The sequence below is a fragment of the Denticeps clupeoides genome, chromosome 2, assembly GCF_900700375.1.
Source record: "Denticeps clupeoides chromosome 2, fDenClu1.1, whole genome shotgun sequence".
NCBI lineage: Eukaryota > Metazoa > Chordata > Actinopteri > Clupeiformes > Denticipitidae > Denticeps > Denticeps clupeoides.
Window position 1 is genome coordinate 17,297,833 of NC_041708.1, and position 20,207 is coordinate 17,318,039.

The following is a 20,207-nucleotide window of genomic DNA, read 5'->3' on the forward strand; positions in this document are numbered from 1 at the left end:
TTCTGTCCTGGAAGTGATATTGGATTATTTGGGAATAGAAATGTATAAAAACACATAACTCATACCTTTTTTAATTTTAAACTAGTATTATGAGAAAGATCATTAATAACATTGTTTTGTAGGACATACTGGAATTCTTGTATCATTTAGATTATTTTTACCAGTTCAACAATACAAAGTCTTTTGACAGGTTATGTGTATGAATTGCCATACAGTATGTTGCTGTGTGGTCAGCTTCTTCAAAAGCACAGTGCTACCATGTGACAGGATACACTTTCTGTGTCTAACTGAGGTGTGTCTGGGGGTGTGTTACTCATACAAGAACAGCAACTGGGCATCTACTGGCATCTCCAGCAGTTTTCGTTCATCTCTGGAGACACACTGAGAGGATGAGGATCTCCACAGCTCGATGTCTGCTGCTCTGCTGTCTCTACTTCAGGCACACCTGTCAGATAGGTGGGTTTGTGTGAATGAGGGTATAAATGTGAGATCAACTTTATTTACTTCATGCCACTCAACTCCTTAACCCTTAGAATATGAAGAAACTGCTTTCTTTGTGTGTGAAATCTTGTTAAAACCATTACAACTTTACTTACAGAAATATTTGCTGAATTATTCTGACAAAATGTTGTTTATTTCAATGCTGGATGTTGTAACAGATGTTGTAACAGTCATATTCCACTTATCTAAATGAGGACATTTCTTGAATGATTCTGTAGACAGCAGCTCATTTATGATCTACAACGAGGACCATAATAGGTGTGTGAAGGCAGTGAGTGCCACCTCAGTCCTGGTTGCTGAATGTGATCCTCAGTCAGAGGCACAACGCTTTCGCTGGACCTCTGGCTCACGGCTGCTCAGCCTGTCACTCAAACTCTGTCTGGGAGCGCAGGATCTGAAGGACTGGATGAAGGTTCTGCTGTTCCCTTGCAATGAAGAGAGTCCCTTGCAGCACTGGGAGTGCAAGAACCAGACGCTGTTTGGACTCAAGGGCAAAATGCTTCACTTCAATTATGGCAACCGCAATGAGAAAAATATCATGGTGTACTCTGGTTCTGGTTCCTGGAGTCGCTGGCAGATCTTTGGCACCAAGAATAACTTGTGTTCCCATGGTTATGAGGGTAGGAAGAAGTTGCACAATTGTACACTTTATTTTTTAAAGTTCCTGTTTTTTTGGACACAAGATCACTTTTCTTTTCTCTAATAGAGATTGTCAGCCTTATGGGAAATGCCTATGGGGCTCCATGCCAGTTTCCATTTAAATTTAATGAAAAATGGTATGCTGAGTGCACAATTGATGGCCGTTCAGATGGTCAGCTCTGGTGCGCCACAGAGACAGACTATCAAAAGGACAAGAAGTGGGGCTTCTGCCCATCTAAATGTAAGTCATCTCTCCATTCACACATTGTCTTCATATTCACTCGTGTACAGTGCTGTGCAAATACAAACCATTTATGCTGCAAGCAATTTTGTTAATGTAACAAAAAACCTGTCACAAATGTCAATCAAAAATGGATTTTCCTAAAGATTTATAGCAGAAACAATGACATGGTGTATATAGTATATATTCTCCTATTGGTCTTTGAACAGCAATGCAATATTATTCTCCATCTGTAGACTTTTGCTTGTAAGAGATCATTCATTGGTTTGCAGAGTTGACAGAAACCAACTCCGAGACCTTTTAGCACATCTCCATATATCCACCTAAACATATTACCACTTTCACTTTACAATTATTGTTATTTGTTTATATTGTCACAGTAATGTAAGGCCAGTAAAAAGGCCTTAAATAAGTAGTTCAGGTCACAGTAGAGATTTGCAGTGACTTCCTCAGCGAAGGAACAAAACTGACATGTCAACAGTAAAACAAAGACGCAGCGCCCATTGGAATTTATGGAGTATTTTCCTGTGTTCTGTGTGGAGCTGTGGACAGTTTTAACTAAGCCTGGACTTTGACCTGCTGACACACAAATGCCAGCACAACTTCCTGTCCCCCACACCAAGGACTGAGTTAAAACAGCAGAAAAACTGTCACAGGAAGAGACAGGGAATCACACTTCCCCCTGCCTTCTCTTTATTATAGTTTCCCCAATTTACTACCAGTGAGTCTAAGATGTACTATAGCTGACATTTTTTTCTATGTTCTATCTATAGTCCCTTTAATTGCTTCATCTCCTCATAAGCAAGCACAGCCGCATAAGATGTATGTGATCAATAATAAAAAAAGAGCAACACCCCACACAAATACCGTTAAATTACAACACTAATACATTCCATGAAATGACAACACCAGAGTATGCAATCGAGGTTAGTAGTTCACTGCCAAACACCACATTCCTCCATCACGCAGCTACAGCTCATTCTGCTTTTCTTTCTCTTCAGCCACAACAGGCTGGGACAGCGATCCAGTGACGGGTGTTCTGTACCAGAGGAACACTCAGGCCATCCTCACCTGGCACCAGGCCCGCAAGAGCTGCCAGCAACAGGGAGGGGACCTGCTCAGCATTGTGGAGCTCCATGAACAGTCATACCTCTCAGGTACAAATTTATAATAATATAAAATGTATATTTGAGAGATGTATAGTTCAAACTAAGCAGTAGTACACTATGCATTTTGTCATTTATTTGAATGCCACAAAAAAGCTTTCTAGAAGAGTGAATAGCTTTGACATTTACACAGGTAATAAATTACATGATTTTTTTCTCCAATGATATTTCCATGGTGATAAATATTTATGCAAAACATACATATATTTATGAAATAATTATTGTTTGCTCTTTTTGTTGAGTTCAGGGTTATTACACTCAGTAGTTACAGGTACATTCCTCCTGGAGCAGCTTGGTATTATGGGTTTTAATCAGTGGTGGTAGGGTGTGTGGATGCATCAGGATTTTTGTTCTTGTCTGAAGGGCTAACTAACCTCATTGGAACGACACTCTGGATTGGTCTCAACAGCCTGGACTTTGAGAGTGGCTGGCAGTGGAGCAATGGAAGCCCGTTCAGATATTTAAACTGGGCACCAGGTGAGTGCAGACACTGACTGACATGCTGCTGCAAACTTGAGGTGGTCAATAACAGATCTTTTATTGGCCTTTCACCAAAACAAAACTCAAGCTGCGGTACCTTCAAGATGCCTGTGATCTTGTTTACATTAGGTATGAGATAGAGTGCTTTATTATATTATATTAAAATATTCAATTGGTGTTTGACCATCCTACTGCTGTCCTCAAGGCTCCCTGAGACATCTGCTAATAAGAGCTTTACAGAATAACCCTTGACTTTGATTTGGTATGTTATTTGGTATGTGTTGGGACCTCTTGGATGTCCTTTCTCATAAACCTCCTACTAGGTCTTCCTCTATTCCTCCTGCCTGTCCTTCCCCAACAGTCCTCTTTCTCCATACCATTTTTCAATCCAGTATCAGCAATGTATCAGTACCACTGGAAGAAAAACAGCCCCCCAATCATGAAGGTAACACCACGTTTAATAGTAGAGTGTTCATGAATTTGAAAGTTCACTCTTCCAAATGGCATGCTCTCAGTCCATTGTCATGTAAAACTCGCTTTGGCTGTATAGTAACCCCAGTGTTTTGGAAGTTCCTGAGCAACTTAATCATTTTCACGCAGTTGTGGATGACAGGTATTGTCTGACGGTTATTGTCTGACAGTTATTGTTTGTGGTAACACCTCCCAATAGCCTTTACTTAAGTACAATTGTTTGAACAGATGACTAGGAATCAGTAGTTGTTTAGAAATGGCTACCTTCCTGACTAGAGTTTCACTGAGCTCCTTGGACTTTTTTCTTGGCACCATCTGTAGTCAACGATACATCTGTAAAGAAGTATCATTGTACAGTATAAAGAAATTATTAAATTGAAGCCACAAATTGCTGGGCTTTTTCAGGCCTTACTGTTGACACTTCCCACACTTTTACCCTTTTTGCACAGAAGAAAAATCTATAAAAAAAAATCTGTACTATAAACTCATGGAGGAAAATGGGAGAAACCCACTTCCAGGATAGCGCATGCATACGCAATATTGTATGTCATTGGTCCATCTGAAGCAAAAGATCAGCAAAGCCAGATTCTTTCAGCTCCCTGGTAACACCTACCATCAAATTCTGTGTGACTTAGCATATGCATGCAAGTTTTCATCTTATTGCTCTTGTTCAGGTCACCCCTCTTCAGAGCCTGGCCTGAACTGTGCTGTGCTGAATCCCGGGAAGGCCTCTAAATGGGAAAGCATCAACTGCAGTAAGAAAATGGGGTACATATGCCGCAGGGGCAACTCTACCAGTCATACACCTGTAATACAACGTAAGGACCCATATAAAAGACACATACATCATACAAACATCCAAGATGAAAGTCCTCATTAAATACCCTCCTCTCCGGGCAGCTAAGAATGAGCCAAGTTTTTGCCCAGCCGGCTGGGTGCCTTATAACGGGCACTGCTATTCCCTTCAGCGGAACAGGAAGATGTGGCAGCATGCCCTCACTACATGCCGCAAGGACGGGGCTGACCTGGTCAGCATCAGCAACATCGAGGAGCACAGTTTCCTGATATCCCAAACTGGATACTGTGAGTTTTGGATTATCCTTAATTCCTGTACAATTTAGTCAACCCTACATGTTGTGGTGTGTTATTAAATGTGTGTGTCCCTCTTACGCCTTCAGTGGAATCTGATAAACTCTGGATTGGACTGAATGATCAAAACACTCAGAACTTGTTTGAATGGTCGGATCGGTCATATGTCACATTTACCAAATGGCAACCAGGAGAGCCCTCCCATGCCACCAACCTGCAAGAGGACTGTGTACTGATGGAGGGAAAGGTGCAGCATTTGTCTTTTAAACTAGTCATATTAACCTTGTCTCATTGGACACTGTCATTGGTAATCCCTCACCAAGACCATTGTAACTGTGCCATTGTGCAGATTAAGCAACTTTAAATAACTTACACTTCATCCTAGCAATCAGATTGCAACAATAGCAGACCTGGACCACTGGTGCAGGTTCTCCCTGCTGGGGAGTACTTTCCCCCAAGGCACATCTCCCGAGTGGGCCCCGCCCAGGAACATGGGTGCCGGGCCTGGGATTCCCCTGCACGCGACATACCCTCAAGGAGGCAGGGAGGGATTAGTAGTCACCCTTTAGCAACCTCTCGGTGGGCCTATGTAAGCTGCACCCCTCTGCCGCTACGTGCCTGCATTGCAGACAATCTGCACAGTAGGCATATGCGCATGACCCTAGCGTCCAGTCTTACCTGCAGGGGAGCTCCTGCTGGGTCCAATGGAATGGTCCAGTATTGTGTCACAACACCAGGCGCAGTGCTTAAACCTAAAACCATTTTATTTAACCTGGACAGACACATAGGGCTCTACTTGGGGCAAAGTGGAAACGGGAAAGGAAATGTTACACTCATACCGCGGAACACACACTCAGACAGCGCACACACTTCACACACACTCCACACACACTCCACCATACCTGGCACAGGAGTCACAACAGCTCCATACAAGCCCCATGGGCGAGGGCCTCTCAGGGTCGGTCTGAGAGCCGTGCCAGCCCACTGACCAGGCACCCAGAATCACACCGACTTTTTACAGTGTTTTTGGAAACCTGGAACCTACATACCTTAGTTCAAAACTTCAGATGTTATATGGGAAAAACATTCTGGTTTGTGCAAAGAAATTGATTACATGCAATAACATTAAACATACTCTAACCATAAAATGTAACTGAAAGCACTGAGTTACTGTCTTTGTGTCTGTCCCTGTCTTACCCAACAGGGTGGAAAGTGGATGGATTACATGTGTGAGAGCCAGTTTGGATACATCTGTAAGAAGAAAGCATCCACTAAAGCTACAGATGGACAGTCGGTTCAGAGTACAGGATGTCAGATGGTGAGAGTTTTCTGAGTGCACTAGCATATTCATACATATATGACTCCTCAGTCAGCAAGTGAACCACTAAACATACCAGTGTTACACACGTATATTTTCTTAGTCAGATTTATTTATTTTTTTGTAAAAGATCCTCTGGTTTAACATTACATTTGTAATGTTAAAAAAAAAAAAGAAATAAGACTGTGATGCCAAGGCAGCTTTTGGACTAGCCATAAGGGTCCGATTCCCCTCCCCAGCTGTTGCTCATTTTGCATGGTTGATTAGAACCCTTCATAAGTTGGTGTTATTATGCTGTTTCTTGATGTCTGTATGTATCAACCATTGCATTTTGTTCTTTTCATTTATTAAACTGTGCATTTTCAGTTTGAGCATTTTAGCCTACTTGCACCCTGTGGCACAAAGGCTAGTAAAATAGTAGTAAAAAGGTAAGCAAGCTATAATGCAAGCAAAGATATTCATGTTCAATGAGATCATAAGACCCAGACATCATTGGGTAGTGGCAATGCATTCTATTAAAGTGCATAAATTGTACAATAACCAATGTAACAGTACCAGATTGCAGAAGACAACAGTGAACATTCAGATCGTCAGGGTGTGAGGTGTGGTGGCATGTCCATGTTTAGCATCCTTATGGCCTGAAGATAAAACTCCTCCTAAGTCTCTCAGTCCTGGCCATGATACTTTGGAATCTTTTGCCTGATTTTGCGAATTTAAACAGGTGGTTATTTGGGGGCTGCTTCTTTAACCGCCTGGCCACCACTGCCCCAGTGTCCTGCAGAGATGGAAGAGTGGGACAAGACTGTGCAGAGTGCAATGAGAGTAAGAGTGCATAAGAGTGCAATGAGAGAGTGCTGTTAAGGAAGCTGACCCGTAATCAGAAGGTTTGAATCCCGATTCGGCAAGGTGCCACTGAGGTGCCACTGAGCAAAGAACCATCCCTACACACTGCTCCCCGGGCGCCTGTCATGGCTGCCCACTGCTCACTAAGGGTGATGGTTAAAAGCAGAGGACACATTTCATTGTGTCACCGTGTGCTGTGCTGCAGTGTATCACAATGACAATAACTTCACTTTCTTTAAGCAAGAATACAGATGTCAGTGCAGTAACAGAGATTAGAGGAGTTATAGAAGGTTCCCAGTTCAATCTTTTTTCTCGAGATCTTTTTGTTGGGCCTGTAGGTTAGCTGACAAAGCATTTCCTGTTACTGTTTTACCACTTTCAGGACATTTATACAAACTAACTTAAAAACAAGGAGTCATCAAAACAGTTCTGACTACTCAGCTTTTATTATTGGTATATCACACGTTGCCAGAGCTCTGACAATGCTGAAGTTCACTTCCTGGAGAAGCGAGTAGGAAAACACACACACACAGAGTATGTTGGTCCATGATTTTGACCGAACAGCATATCAGCATAAAATGTATGTGAATCCTTTTTGGAATTTCATGGTTTTATGCATTAATTTGGCAAAATGTGATTAGATCTTAACCTAAGTCAAGGGAAATATAATGTGCATAAAATAATAATCAAAAACCAAAAACCATAAACAACACACATTGTTAGTGGAACCGTGAGACAGTGAGGATTAGATCACAGTTTATGACAAATTAATGCACAAAACCACTGAAATTCAAAAGGGTTCACATACTTTGAACTGTATTTGAATTTTTGTACAGGGCAGCCAGAAGCTGCCTCCAGGGTGTCATAATGAGCAGGAAAGGCTAATGATGCCTGCTCTGTATAAGGTTCAGAGTTTTGTGCTTCACCCCTGTAAGCATTCATGTTCACTCTTACCCTCTCTGTTCTCAGGGCTGGCTGAGGTATTCCTCTCACTGCTACCTCATTGGGTCAGAAGCAAAAAAGTTTGATGAAGCAAAGGTGGCATGTACAGAGAGCTCGTCCAGAATGGTGGAGGTTGCAAACCGGTACTAATTTGTCCCTATTGTCCCACCCCTTTATTCATTAATAATTTTTTATTGAACAATAAGTACCATAAAAGAGCTGCATGTACATATTTTTTGTGTGACAATAGCATAAATTATTCTAGGTACACCTGCAAACATTTTTAAGGATCTCTGCTGGTAGGTTGTTCCAAAAAACTTGGAGAACTGACCACATAAGATGCATCTGGACAGTATTCACGGCGCATATTGTTATATTACAGCGTTGTTCAAAAATGGTTAAATCCATTTTCTCTCAAAAATCAGTGCCGGACATCTTCCAGTGATGTGTTTTTTCATCTCATGAAATGTTCTTCCACAACCTGACAGCAGTTTGGGTGTTCCTCTCCAAGTTCTAAGACTCCTACACAGCTGATTCTGCCTTAGAAAATTATTGTGTTTCAACTGGAATTTAATGATAATTAGCACCTTTTTGGTATATCATATACCTAAATATAATCATACAAAATCAATTCCTTTGTACAAGTGTACCTATAAGAAACGATACTGGTTTGATACAATGGGTAGTAACACCTAATAATGATTCTGCTTTTGTTGTAACTTACTATTACAGAATACAATACAGAAACAATTTAAGTTTTTAACAACATTCTACGACGGTGACGTTTATGCAAGTTGAAAGTCGCTCTGCATAAGGGCATCTGGCAAATGCCACAAATGTATGCAAATGTGTCTAAATGTAAATATATTTTAACTGTGAGGGTGATTTTGTGGTTCTGTTGGTAGCTACGAGAACGCCTTTCTCATCAGCCTGGTGGGCCTGAGGCCAGAGAAATATTTCTGGTTGGCCATGTCCAACATGCACAACCCTGATCACTTCAAATGGAGCAGCGGCAACAAAGTCACATTCACACACTTCAATGTTGGGATGCCAGGTATATGTGTTAATGAGGCAGAGTTAAGCCATACTTCATCATTCAAACAATCGTTCGTGTTCATAAGCAATTTCAGATTGAATGACTGTGAATGTGGCTTTCATTTCCTTTGTTGTTCTGTTAATGTGTTACAGACAGACACCAAGGTTGCGTTGCCATGCTAACTGGTACATCAGCAGGATTATGGGATATTGTGGATTGCAACAATAAACAGAAGTACATCTGTAAAAAATTGGCAGAGGGGGTCAGCACTACTGCAGAGCCCCCCACCACGCAACCCCTGACCTGCCACACAGGCTGGACAGCCAAGGACAAATCCCATTTCTGCTTTAAGGTACACTTCCCAAATAAATCCTGGCCTGGCTATTCTGGTATTTTCTCAGGACATCAGACTCTCAAGCTTACTCAGCTATAATGGTGGTGACTGGGCCCAGATTAACCACTCAAAACCTAAAGTTCCATGCAGTTGCTGAAGAATGTAAATGAGCTGTGTGATGCTGTTTTAAACCATAATTAGCATTCATGGAGCAGAATGTATTTTATTTAAAGCAAAACCTGTCAAAAACATGCTCACACCACACCATCAAAGAGCATAGTTTACAAGACAAAGAGTCTTGTTAAAAAAAGATTATCCTTTATTAGTCCCACAAGCAGGAAATGTTTCACCTGTATTGCCAATATTCCCTGTAAACTACCCATGTGTGTTTGTGGTGCCCTGCAGGTTTTTAAGAAGGCTACAGAAAATAAGAAGACATGGTTTGAGGCTCGGGACTTCTGCAAGGCCATTGGAGGTGACCTGATGAGTTTCCACTCGGACAATGATCTCAACCTGATTGGGTTAGTGATTGTTTTGCAGATTTCAGCAGATACATCTTCACTCATTTTAAATTCTCCCTCTCTGTCTTATTCTCTCTGTTGTGTCTGTTAGGTTTGGTGGTAATGACCCTGCCTGGATTGGGTTCAGCATGTTGGACTCTAATTCTGGTTTTGTGTGGAGTGATGAATCTCCTGTGAGTTTGTCCTGTCTGATATCCTGACATGTCTCTTCTGTATTGCATGGTTTTATTCTCTCTATATGTAAATTATTTGAGCTTGAATAACAAAGTATTTTCCAAGACTCATTAAAATACTAATTATTTGGGCTAAACCATGCTTCCAGATTTTATGAGCAAGATTAAAAAATGCTTGTCATATTCTGGCCAAAACAATATTATCAAACCAGAAATACTTACGATTATGTATCAGGTTCTCACCACTTTTACACCAGAAGTCTAACCAGGGTTAAACCTGGGTTTATTTTATGTGCAAATGGACCAAAGGCCTCTCAAATGTAACTGTGAATGACAAGGGAAAGCAACATAACAATTGAGTTTTTTCTCTCAGCCAGTGAAAACACACTAGTCCTTTTCATCTTCTTAAAGTACAGATAAGATACATTCTGGACAGGAGAAAAGCAACACATGCCATTACATAAAGTCACATTATCGTGTTGTGCCTGGAAATATCCCTCTTGCCCAAAACACATGAGCGCAAAATCATTAATTGCAATTAAATATTAAAATGGGGGTGCTTTTGACAGTTTAAATGTTATTATGACTCCTCCTTGTGTGTTTGGTTGTTGACCTAAAGGGTTTTGATTCAGCTATCGTGCAATAGAAGGCAGAGGAGATGCCTATTCCTCAGTTTCATGTTTTGGACTAGTGCCATGTCTGATGAGAATTTGTTCTCTTTGCAATAGTCTGACTTTGAGAACTGGAGTTATGGTGAGCCAAACAACTATAATGACAATGAGCACTGCGCAGAGACAGGCTTTTACTACGGCCACATGTGGAATGACCGTGACTGTGAGGCATACAACGACTGGATCTGCCAAATACGCAAAGGTCTGCTAGATACTGAAGTACAGTTGTGAAACCCTGCTGTTTTGTTTGTGCAGTGCATCTGTCATCCTTGTAAACCCCTCTAAAACTGTATGTGTTGAACTTACATTTGCAGGACAAACTCCAAAACCAGCACCCACTGCCCTCTCTGCAGGTATTGCTCAGCCCCACTGTGCATGTGTTATGTCAATTCCATGTGTATTTATTGTCTGTTTCTGCATCTTCTTGTATATCATTTATGTTGAAATCAAATATGATTATTGTCCGACCTCCATTACAGTAGATTTCAATTTGACTAAGGATGGTTGGCTGGAGTGGAACAACAGTCAGTACTACATCAGTAGTGACAAGCTGGCCATGGCTGATGCAAGAGCGTACTGCAAGAATAACTTTGGAGATCTTGTGGTCATCACAGGGCAGACCGAAAGGAAGTTTCTCTGGAGGCAGGTACGTCTCAACAGGGCTGAACCTAACAAATTTGGAGCCCTAAGCAAGATTTTAGGTGGTGCCCCCTCCACAATAAATTCCACTGTTAGTGTAGATATATTACACTAACATCTATTTGTCTTAGATATTCTTTTATTTAAATGAACCAATTGCGAATTTAAAATGTTAAAATGTTTTACTTAAAATGTTTAACTTAAATTAAATATGAACTGCCAATTTGGAGAGAGAGATGATTATAATGTGAGAATATGCCAGTTATTCTGTGATAACGAAATATGACTGAGACTACTTGTTCCGAACAGGTGTTGTCAGGAATTGGCAGTAAAAGTTTAAGCTTTGAAAAACTGTTTCTAATTATCTGGGCAACATTTTTTAACAGCAAGCAAGATGTCAATGTTTGTCTCAAACATGTTGTGAATTTTTGTAACATTAAAACAGAAGATGACTTAATCTGTGTTTGAAGTTATGGAAGATTTCATTACATTTTGAAGAATAAGGAGAGAAATTCCAGGGTGCCTTTTCATTGATGATTGTGCTGCATTTTATCTAGAAATAGTTTTTTATTGGCTATTGTCCAGGCCCTTTCTTTTTTTTTCTTTTTTCTATGATTGGCCTGTTTAGTAACAGGCTCTATGACCCAGAGGAGATGCGCTTGTTTCATAGCGAGGTGCTACCGTGCCGCGGTCTGGGGAATATTGGGCACTGCGGTATATTAGCCTACAAATTATTTTTCTGTGTGAGATATACAATGTGTGGCAGGAGTGTGACACTTGAGAGCCCTGGAGACAGGAAGGGGGCTGTGCTGTGGCCTCACAGGAATGGATTGATGGTACCCATTTGCCTATGCTGCCTAATGACACTGACTGACCCTGCGTCTCAAGCCACTTATGTTCTGTTACCCAAAGAATCCGAAGAGACATAATCTTTTTAGTATTATCCTAAACTCACAGCTTTTATGTTATGTAATGACTTGCATCTGTACCAACTAGATCTCCAGAGGGCAAGAGAATCAGTACTACATTGGCATGACTGTAGGGCTGGACAAGTCCTTCAGGTAAGAAACAAAGAATCACAGAATGCTGGACAGAGATCAACATACTGAAAGCTGATTCTGTATGTGGGACATGTTGCAGTTGGGTGGATGGGTCCCCAGTGGGATACACAGCATGGGATCACAATGAGCCAAATTTTGCCAACAATGATGAGAACTGTGTCTCCATTTACAAATCAATGGGTGAGTAAAGACGTAAATGAGCAATGTTAGTCTCAAAGTAGTAAACTTAATATGATAATAAGGCCATTGATATTGAAAGTGAGTGATTGTTATTGTGATGCACAACAAGCAAAGCACATGGTGCACACAATTAAATGTGTCCTCTGCATTTCACCCTTGGTGAGTAGTGGACAGCCATGAAAGGAACCCAGGGAGCAGTTTGGGATTTGAACCCATGCACTTTGAGTCCACTTCCTAACCTGCTAGGCCACCACTGCCCCATGATCTCTGCAAAGATGTTAAGTGTAGCCATCATACAGTGTTAATAATTAAATGATAAAAACATGTAAATGAAAGAAAATGTCAAATGTAATGGGGTGTGAAGAAGACAGGGTGTGCACACAACAGTCCAGACTGGATGAGGGTCAAATGGTGTTCAGGTGTGAACCATCCACCAGGCAAGGGGGAGGCTAAGGGGCCAGGGCTGAAGGAGAAGACCGTGCTTTTCTGAGGAAAAGTCTCATGGACTAGGAAAGTGAGAGCTAGTACGTCACCAGATTGACCTACCAGACCATGTTGAATGGAGCCATGTAATGTGAACACAGCTTCTTGGTGTTTGAGGGCATTGGCAAACTCAGACCAGGTCCCCTGGGTAAAAAAAACAGTGCTGGTATTTGATGTCAGTCTGCATGGTGATGCATTGTGCAGTGCCCTATAGACCAGCCCATGTCTGGCGAAGCTGTCAGTGTTGAAGGTTGACTGCAGGCACTGATCCCTTAGCGACATCCACCAGAAACATGATTGGTCGTTGACCTTGAAACGGGAGAGTTCCATGGCTGAGGTGATGTGCTGGTTCACCTTAATATACCAGTGAATTGCTGTGAACCCACAAGAGCCAACCCTGGGGCATGATGGTCACTCCCTTGGGGTCTGGACAGGTGCAATTCTGCATGCACCCCTTCATCTCAGAACATGGTCATTCCACAAAGAAAGGAATTCCTTCTCCCTCACTTTCACACCTTATGATCCCATCGTCCTGACTCACAATATTCTCACATCCAGAGGAGTGCAGGCAGAATAGCAGCTAGCAAAGACCACAAAGTCTCCTCCTCAGCAGGGTGGACCGCCTCTACACCTCTCAAGTTCACCAGGCGCTCAAGAGACTACTGGAGTATCATTTGTTTCTGAGGGAGAAGTGCATGTTTGACCGGAGTCCAGAGGGGGTGCCATGGATCCCGCCAAGATCACAGCAGTCACAGAATGGCCCAGCCCCATGTCTGTCAAGCAACAGCAAAGGTTCCTGGGCTTCCCTAACTTTACAAAATATTCGTCAGGAACTACAGCTAGATAGCCCAGCCAATAACCGCCCTGCTCAGAGGAAGCAGGGACTGTGACAAACAGATCATCTGACTATTTACTACATACTATCATAAACAGTTGATCTCAATAATCCTAGAGCAAATCAGTAGATTCCATTTTTTTTCATCTGAATGATGAGAGAAATTAATCTTGTTTGTTACAGGATTCTGGAATGACATCAACTGTGGCGTTCCCTTGCCCTTTATATGCAAAAGAAGTTCGGATTTTGTGAACAGCACTGTTGCCCCTACCAGCCCACCAAAGGGAGGCTGTGCTCCAGAATGGATTCCATTTCAGGGCAAGGTGATTCTGTGTATTTATTACAACAACAAAACACAAACTGTACTTTTTGAAGGCTTTAACGGTTAACCTTTTTATGTTTTGTACATGTTTTTATTCAACACTATATAAAATGGATTGAGAAGTGGAACATTTCATCAACAATACCATAGAAATGACCAGAGCAACATACTAAAGATGCTGTAACTAGATTAAGGGCTAGCACACAATAAAGGCAAAAGCCTGATCCAGTGTCCCCATCTTTAAAAATTGTAAACAGTGTAATTATGAATTTACATATCACAAATATATTGCAAACATGGGAATGTTGTTCCATGTTTTCTATTCAGTGCTATAAATTTGCTGGTAAGAGCTTAGAAAAAAAGTGGCACGATGCTCGAGAATACTGCATCAACCAGGGTGGAAACCTTGTTTCTGTACTCAACCCACGTGAACAAGGTAAGGCTGTGATCATCACAAAACCATGGGAATGCAGGACATTGGGGGCTGTGACATTTTCTCTTTATGCTTTTCAGCATTTTTGACCACTCAGATGTTAAATGCAGCTGGTAACATGTGGATTGGACTAAATGATGTCAACTGGGAGATGAGGTTTCTCTGGACAGATGGAAAAGGATTTTATTATGCCAACTGGGCCAAAGGCCAGCCCGTGTCCATACCGGGTGGAGTCCACATATTCGGAGAAGAGGTTCTTATTGTCTAAAGGGTTTTTCGTATTGATCAAATTGCATATTAATCTGTCATGAACGAGTCTTTTCTCACACACAGGAGTATGACTGTGCTGTCATGCTGTCAGGTCCATCCAGAATGACCGGCACATGGAAAGTGGACAACTGCCACTCACCACATGGGTTCATATGCAAAAGAAGCCTTGGTGAGGGGACAAAGCAATACACAGTTATCAATGCAGAAATACCTGGCAAAAGCTGACCTCTTACTGACCTCTGTGAGGCAGATTCTCAGATTGTTCCTCCAGTGACCACTGCATCCCCAAAGGCTTTCTTTAAGATGGGAAATGACTCGTACAAGCTGCAGACAGAGAAGATGAGTTGGGATGAGGCTCGGAAGCAGTGCAAAGCAGATGATGCAGATTTGGCCAGCATCCTGGATGCAGCCAGCCAGGCTCTCTCCCTACTGAGAATGCACCAATACAATGAGCCAGTATGGGTTGGCCTCAACAGCAATCTGGTGGGCTATCACACACATACTTCACGAATACACACATATAACAGTATGGAATACACCAAAAAAGTCCAAAAAAAAAAAAAAAAAGGAAGAGAAATTCAAAGTCAATCCAAAGTCATTCTACCACAAGTCTAAATGCAAAGTCATGATCTGAATCCAATTAAAATGTTTTGGAAAGAAGTGAAATAAGCAGTTCATTGGAGGAAATCCACCAGTGTCCCAGAGATTAAGCTATTCTGTGCACAGGAAGGAGCTAAAATGTGCATGCTGATTTGCAGGACTGTTTCTTGAAATCTTTAGTTACAGGATTTGCAGCAGGGGGGGGAAACACACATATATCCAATGCTGTATAATTTCCTCATTAATCAAATTATAACAAAGAATAATATTTTAATATTATTAAAGCTAGTGTTGTTTACTTTAATTAACCTAATACAAGGATCAACTGAAGCTGAGTGTCAGACCTTGTAAAATTAGGTAACTGTGGGTTCTATTTTTGCCCAGGTGCTAGGTGTGTTAGTTTGCAACATGCTAAATGGTGGGACATGTTAAGGAAGAAGGAAGGAAGTTGAAGTTGCATTGTGCACAAATCAGTGTTTTTCAGTCCCATAATGGTTATGACATTTAAAATGTCTTAAGAAAATGAGATGCTGCTACAACCCGTGATTCACAATGTCACAAATAAAGAGAATTATTCTTTACAGTCATAATCATATCAGTCATTTTTAAACAACTCAGTTGTTTAAACTACTGCCTGCTTCTAAATCTGGACCTCAGTAAAGTAATCCAGGTGATTTTTTTTGTTCCTGATCACATACTATGGGGACTGTACAGCATCCAGAGCCTCTCCCCCTACTGGGGGAAGAGATGGCCTAGCAGGTAAGGAAGTGGACTCAAATCCCAAACCACCAAAATGTCACTGAGGTTCCCTTGAGCAAGGTACTGTCCCCACACACTGCTCCCCTGGCTGCCCACTGCTCAGTTAGGGTGATTGGTTAAATGCAGAGGACACACGCCCGCCATACCATATGTGAAAAGCTGTGCCGCAGTGTCGGAATGATAATCACACAGAATTTTTATATTACAGCATCCAGATAAAAGCTGTGCCGCAGTGTCTGTTTAACTTTGTTTAACTTGACAGCGAAAGTGAAGTGAATAATAGAATAGTGACAGAATGCTATAGCAACATAGATTTTTAGGTATTTCAGTCATTTTCTCTTTGTGTTGGTCAAATAGAGTTGTAATTCTTTTTTTATATTCTGCCTTTAAAGACACATGGCCACTACCGCTGGGTGGACAACTGGTTACTGAAGTACTCTCAGTGGGCCCAAGGGGAGCCTAGAGCAAACTTGGCTTGTGTTTACATTGACACTGATGGCACCTGGAAGACAGCTGCATGCAACAGTACTTATTATTCCCTCTGCAAACGTTCCCCAGGTACAAATGCAATTCATCTCAATTTATCCACAGGGACATGAAGAGCAGCCCTTTAAAAAATAATCCTGCATATTGCCTTACCATAAATTCCCCATAACCTCTCTCATAGTTGTTCCTCCCACTGAGAGTCCACAGCTTCCTGGAAATTGCCCTGAACCCAAGAGACGCAAGACCTGGATACCCTACAGAGGCCACTGTTACGCCTTCATGACATCCTCCATGGAGAACTGGGCCCATGCTAGTGTTGAATGCATGCGTATCGGTATGTTAACTAAGTACAACCTGCCTATCATAATGAATTTATGAATAGAAAATATCCTGTTTAAACCAAGTTACCCAATGTAAGAACAAATTGTTCTTACTGACAGGTGCTTCCTTAGTTACCATTGAGGACCCCCTTGAAAGCCAGTTCATCCACCAGAACCTAGAGATTCTACAGGATGGAACAAAATCCTTCTGGATTGGCATGCACCGCAGTTATGATGGTCAGTGCTATGGTCAGGGACATCTTGATGCAAACTCTGTACATAAGATACAAATAAATAGACTGTGATAAATATACTGTCGGTCATAGGTGAATGGATGTGGGTTGATAACACTGTGGTGGACTATACCAACTGGGGGTCCAGGAGGGCACACAGCTATGGGGAATGTGTTGAAATTGCCTCAGACACAGGCGAGTGGGGAACATCCAGCTGTTCCAGATACAAAGCTTACATCTGCAAAGTTGCTAAAGGTGAGCCATACACCTGAACTAATATCATATTTGCATAACAAGAAGCTCTGAAGTTTTCTCCTGATGAATTAATTCAAATGTTTTCTCAGAAGTATCCAGAAAAAAAGTGCATGGAAAGTAAAAAAGAAAGTACTGAAGGCCAATCATACTAAACATATAACTGTAGGAACCTGAAACCTGTCACAGCTCTTGAAATATTCCTGGAAAGTAAAATGAGAGGGTGACGTACCTCAGGACTTCAGAATAGCACATATTCCTTGCCTCCTCCTGACTTTTTTTTTTTTGGTGAATATTCAATGAATGCTTGACTTCACGTATATTTGAAAGTACTTACATCTGTTTATATATTTGTATGTTTTTTCTAGCTGTAATACCAACAGAGAAGGCACCAGTTGTTGGTAAGTTATTTGAATGATTTTCATCCATGTGTTTTCTATGAACAGAGGACTACTATTGGTGTTGCTGATTACTTTATTATAGTTCCACAGGTAAAGGAGGCTCCCCATGGTTATGCTGGCATTGCTGTGGCAGTTGTGATGGTAGTGATTGGTATGGCGGGCCTGGTAGCATTTCTCTTCTACAAACGAACACCCAAGCCAGTGGTTGGGGAATGCACCTTCGACAATACTCTCTACTTCAACTCTGACCCCTCGCGAGCCACCACAACCATTGACACCAAGGGACTTGTGGCCCACATAGAGCAAAATGAATGTGCATAAGACAAAAAAGCTGAAGTATGACAATGGCAATATCCAAATTCCTTCATTCATAGACAAACATATATATATATATATAGAGGTTGTTTCAGAAATTAGATATAAAGACAAAAGCCTGAAGCAGGCCTGATAAATATGAACAACTCTTCTAATCTCTCATGGACGGATGGTCTCTCTCTCTCTCTCATTGTCTCATGGAAACTTATTTCTCTGTCCTGTTTTAAAAACAGGCTGTAAAACCACAGATGTTTTCCTGATTCTTTCAATTTCATCCTGTTTCCCTGCATTCACATTTTTTGTTAAATACCTTTGGGAAGGTGTATTACAGACCTGCTTTTCACATCCTCATTGTGCAAGTATGCTTTCCTGCTTTTTGTCTTTTTTTGTATCTCTGCAAGTAAATGTCTCTGTTGTAAATGATAAAAATGTCTGCATTACTGCTGAAAAAAAGTCATGACATGAGTTATCTTAAACCATCTCTTAATTTCTGTACTGTATTTTTTTTCTTCAGGATAGTTCATGTTGTTGTACATAAATTCTAAACATTCTCAGAAGCATTTGATTTCTGCAAAAAAATGTAAGACATAATTCCTTACTTGTGTATGGTATGTGATAGTCTGTAGTCAGTTTTCCATTATTAGTGTTATTGCAGTTCTGGACTGGATTTAACTTCATTATTTTGAGCTATTTCGTCATCTTAGCCAAGAACAAAAACAAATTCATATATACATAAATCCAGTGAGGGACCATCTCCTGGTGTCACTGCATGGTTAATATGAAGTCCATCTCCATGGTCCATCAAAGTACAGAATTGTACAGTTTATCAGTGCTGGGAAAACAGAAGCGACATAATGTACTTATTTTTTGTTCCGGTTAGGTTTATAATAGCCGCACTCAGGTTTATAATAGCCGCAGTAAGCTATGGCAGGGTGAGGCACATATACTTAAACCTACAGCCAATTAACAGTCACAAAGAGCATGGCGGAAGCCACAGGCAACATGGGGAAAGGCTGCATTTTTTGTTTTTGTTATTCCCAACTTTGGAGGTATTCAGTCACAGCTCTAGCCACTGCATTTTGAAGTAAACTTAGTTCATTAAGGGAGTGGTAAGCTACTACCAGGCTGGTAGTACCCTAGTGGGTAAGACACTTCCCTCTGAACTAGAAAAGGAAAACCACAAAGTCACAGGTTAAATTGATTGTGTTCCTGAGCAAGATACTTAACCGTGATCATCTCCAGGGGAACATCCATTTACCTGCTTATTTAAAAAAAAAAAAAAAAAAGTATAGACAGGGCACATCCATACAAAGAGGCATTTTGTATAGAACTGTCGAGAACTGTAGACAATGAACTGTGATATATACAGGCGTCAGTAAGGAAGCTGTGCTTTTCCTAGAAAAAAGATGTTCTGGTCTGTAACATGAAAAATGTTATTTGTCTAGCACAAAATTTTCTAACATACAAGATGAAAAAATTAAATCTTACTTATAAAATGTTATGCATTGATTCTTTGCTTGCTCGTTATTACAGCCAAACCTACTTAGTTCAGCACTTGTTGGTCCCTTTGCATTCACTCTGAGGTCCAGTTCACCCCAAACCATCTCAATTGGGCTCAGGTCTGGTGTCTGTGGAGGCCAGGTCTCTACTTTTTGTTAAGAACATAACTCTACATGTGTTCATTCATAGTTTTGATATCTTCAGTGAGAATCTACCAATGTAAATGGCCATGAGAAAACACATTGAATGAGAAGGTGTGTCCAAACTTTTGGCCTGTACTGTATATATATTGTGTGTATATATCTATGTTGTCACCTACTGATCCTGACATTACATCTCACTCTGACAAAATTGATAGTGAAATTCTATAAATAGTGACATTTTAACGGCATTCAAGCCATTAAAATGTAGAATAGAATTTTTCAAAATCCAGACAGATCCTGGCCAGATAAAGAATTCATTCAACTATTAGAAATCAATTTGAATAGGAACTTTGAGTTTAATGGGAATTCTTTGTTCAAAATTACTCCAGAACATGTACTAGGGAAGAGTCAATGAATTAGCAAAATAAACTGTGCAAAAAGAACACCACCTTGTGGTATTTTTTAGATACTACATGCTCTTGAGTTAAAAATATGTAGAACTGATTAACCTTCCTGATGATTAAATTACATGTCAACCTACCAGACAACA

At 41.0% G+C, this 20,207-nt stretch overlaps 1 protein-coding gene across 2 annotated transcripts; it reads left to right on the forward strand.

Moving 5' to 3' along the window:
• Positions 1 to 329: 329 nt before the first annotated feature.
• On the forward strand, positions 330 to 19,515 carry mrc1a (mannose receptor, C type 1a). Of its 2 annotated transcripts, none has more exons than XM_028969560.1 (30): positions 330 to 456; positions 720 to 1,121; positions 1,208 to 1,381; positions 2,383 to 2,538; positions 2,911 to 3,024; positions 4,173 to 4,316; positions 4,399 to 4,581; positions 4,677 to 4,834; positions 5,792 to 5,905; positions 7,718 to 7,833; positions 8,596 to 8,744; positions 8,879 to 9,078; positions 9,466 to 9,581; positions 9,673 to 9,754; positions 10,483 to 10,627; positions 10,740 to 10,778; positions 10,905 to 11,071; positions 12,061 to 12,125; positions 12,205 to 12,305; positions 13,807 to 13,946; positions 14,273 to 14,381; positions 14,459 to 14,631; positions 14,712 to 14,817; positions 14,899 to 15,131; positions 16,400 to 16,565; positions 16,675 to 16,827; positions 16,934 to 17,050; positions 17,140 to 17,301; positions 17,667 to 17,699; positions 17,782 to 19,515. In XM_028969560.1, the coding sequence occupies exons 1-30, from the start codon at positions 390 to 392 to the stop codon at positions 18,018 to 18,020; spliced, it is 4,323 nt and encodes a 1,440-aa protein (XP_028825393.1). In that variant the 5' UTR covers positions 330 to 389; the 3' UTR covers positions 18,021 to 19,515. The 2 variants fall into 2 exon arrangements, with proteins under 2 accessions (XP_028825393.1, XP_028825394.1); XM_028969561.1 differs by having other exon boundaries at positions 10,908 to 11,071.
• The last annotated feature ends 692 nt before the right edge of the window (positions 19,516 to 20,207 follow it).

Excerpts from the sequence above, each read along its gene's own strand:
- mrc1a (XM_028969560.1), top strand. The coding sequence starts at position 390 with ATGAGGATCTCCACAGCTCGATGTCTGCTGCTCTGCTGTCTCTACTTC. Across the intron at positions 9,079-9,465 it reads AATCCCATTTCTGCTTTAAG|GTTTTTAAGAAGGCTACAGA; the intron begins GTACACTTCCCA and ends GGTGCCCTGCAG. Across the intron at positions 14,632-14,711 it reads TCCACATATTCGGAGAAGAG|GAGTATGACTGTGCTGTCAT; the intron begins GTTCTTATTGTC and ends TCTCACACACAG.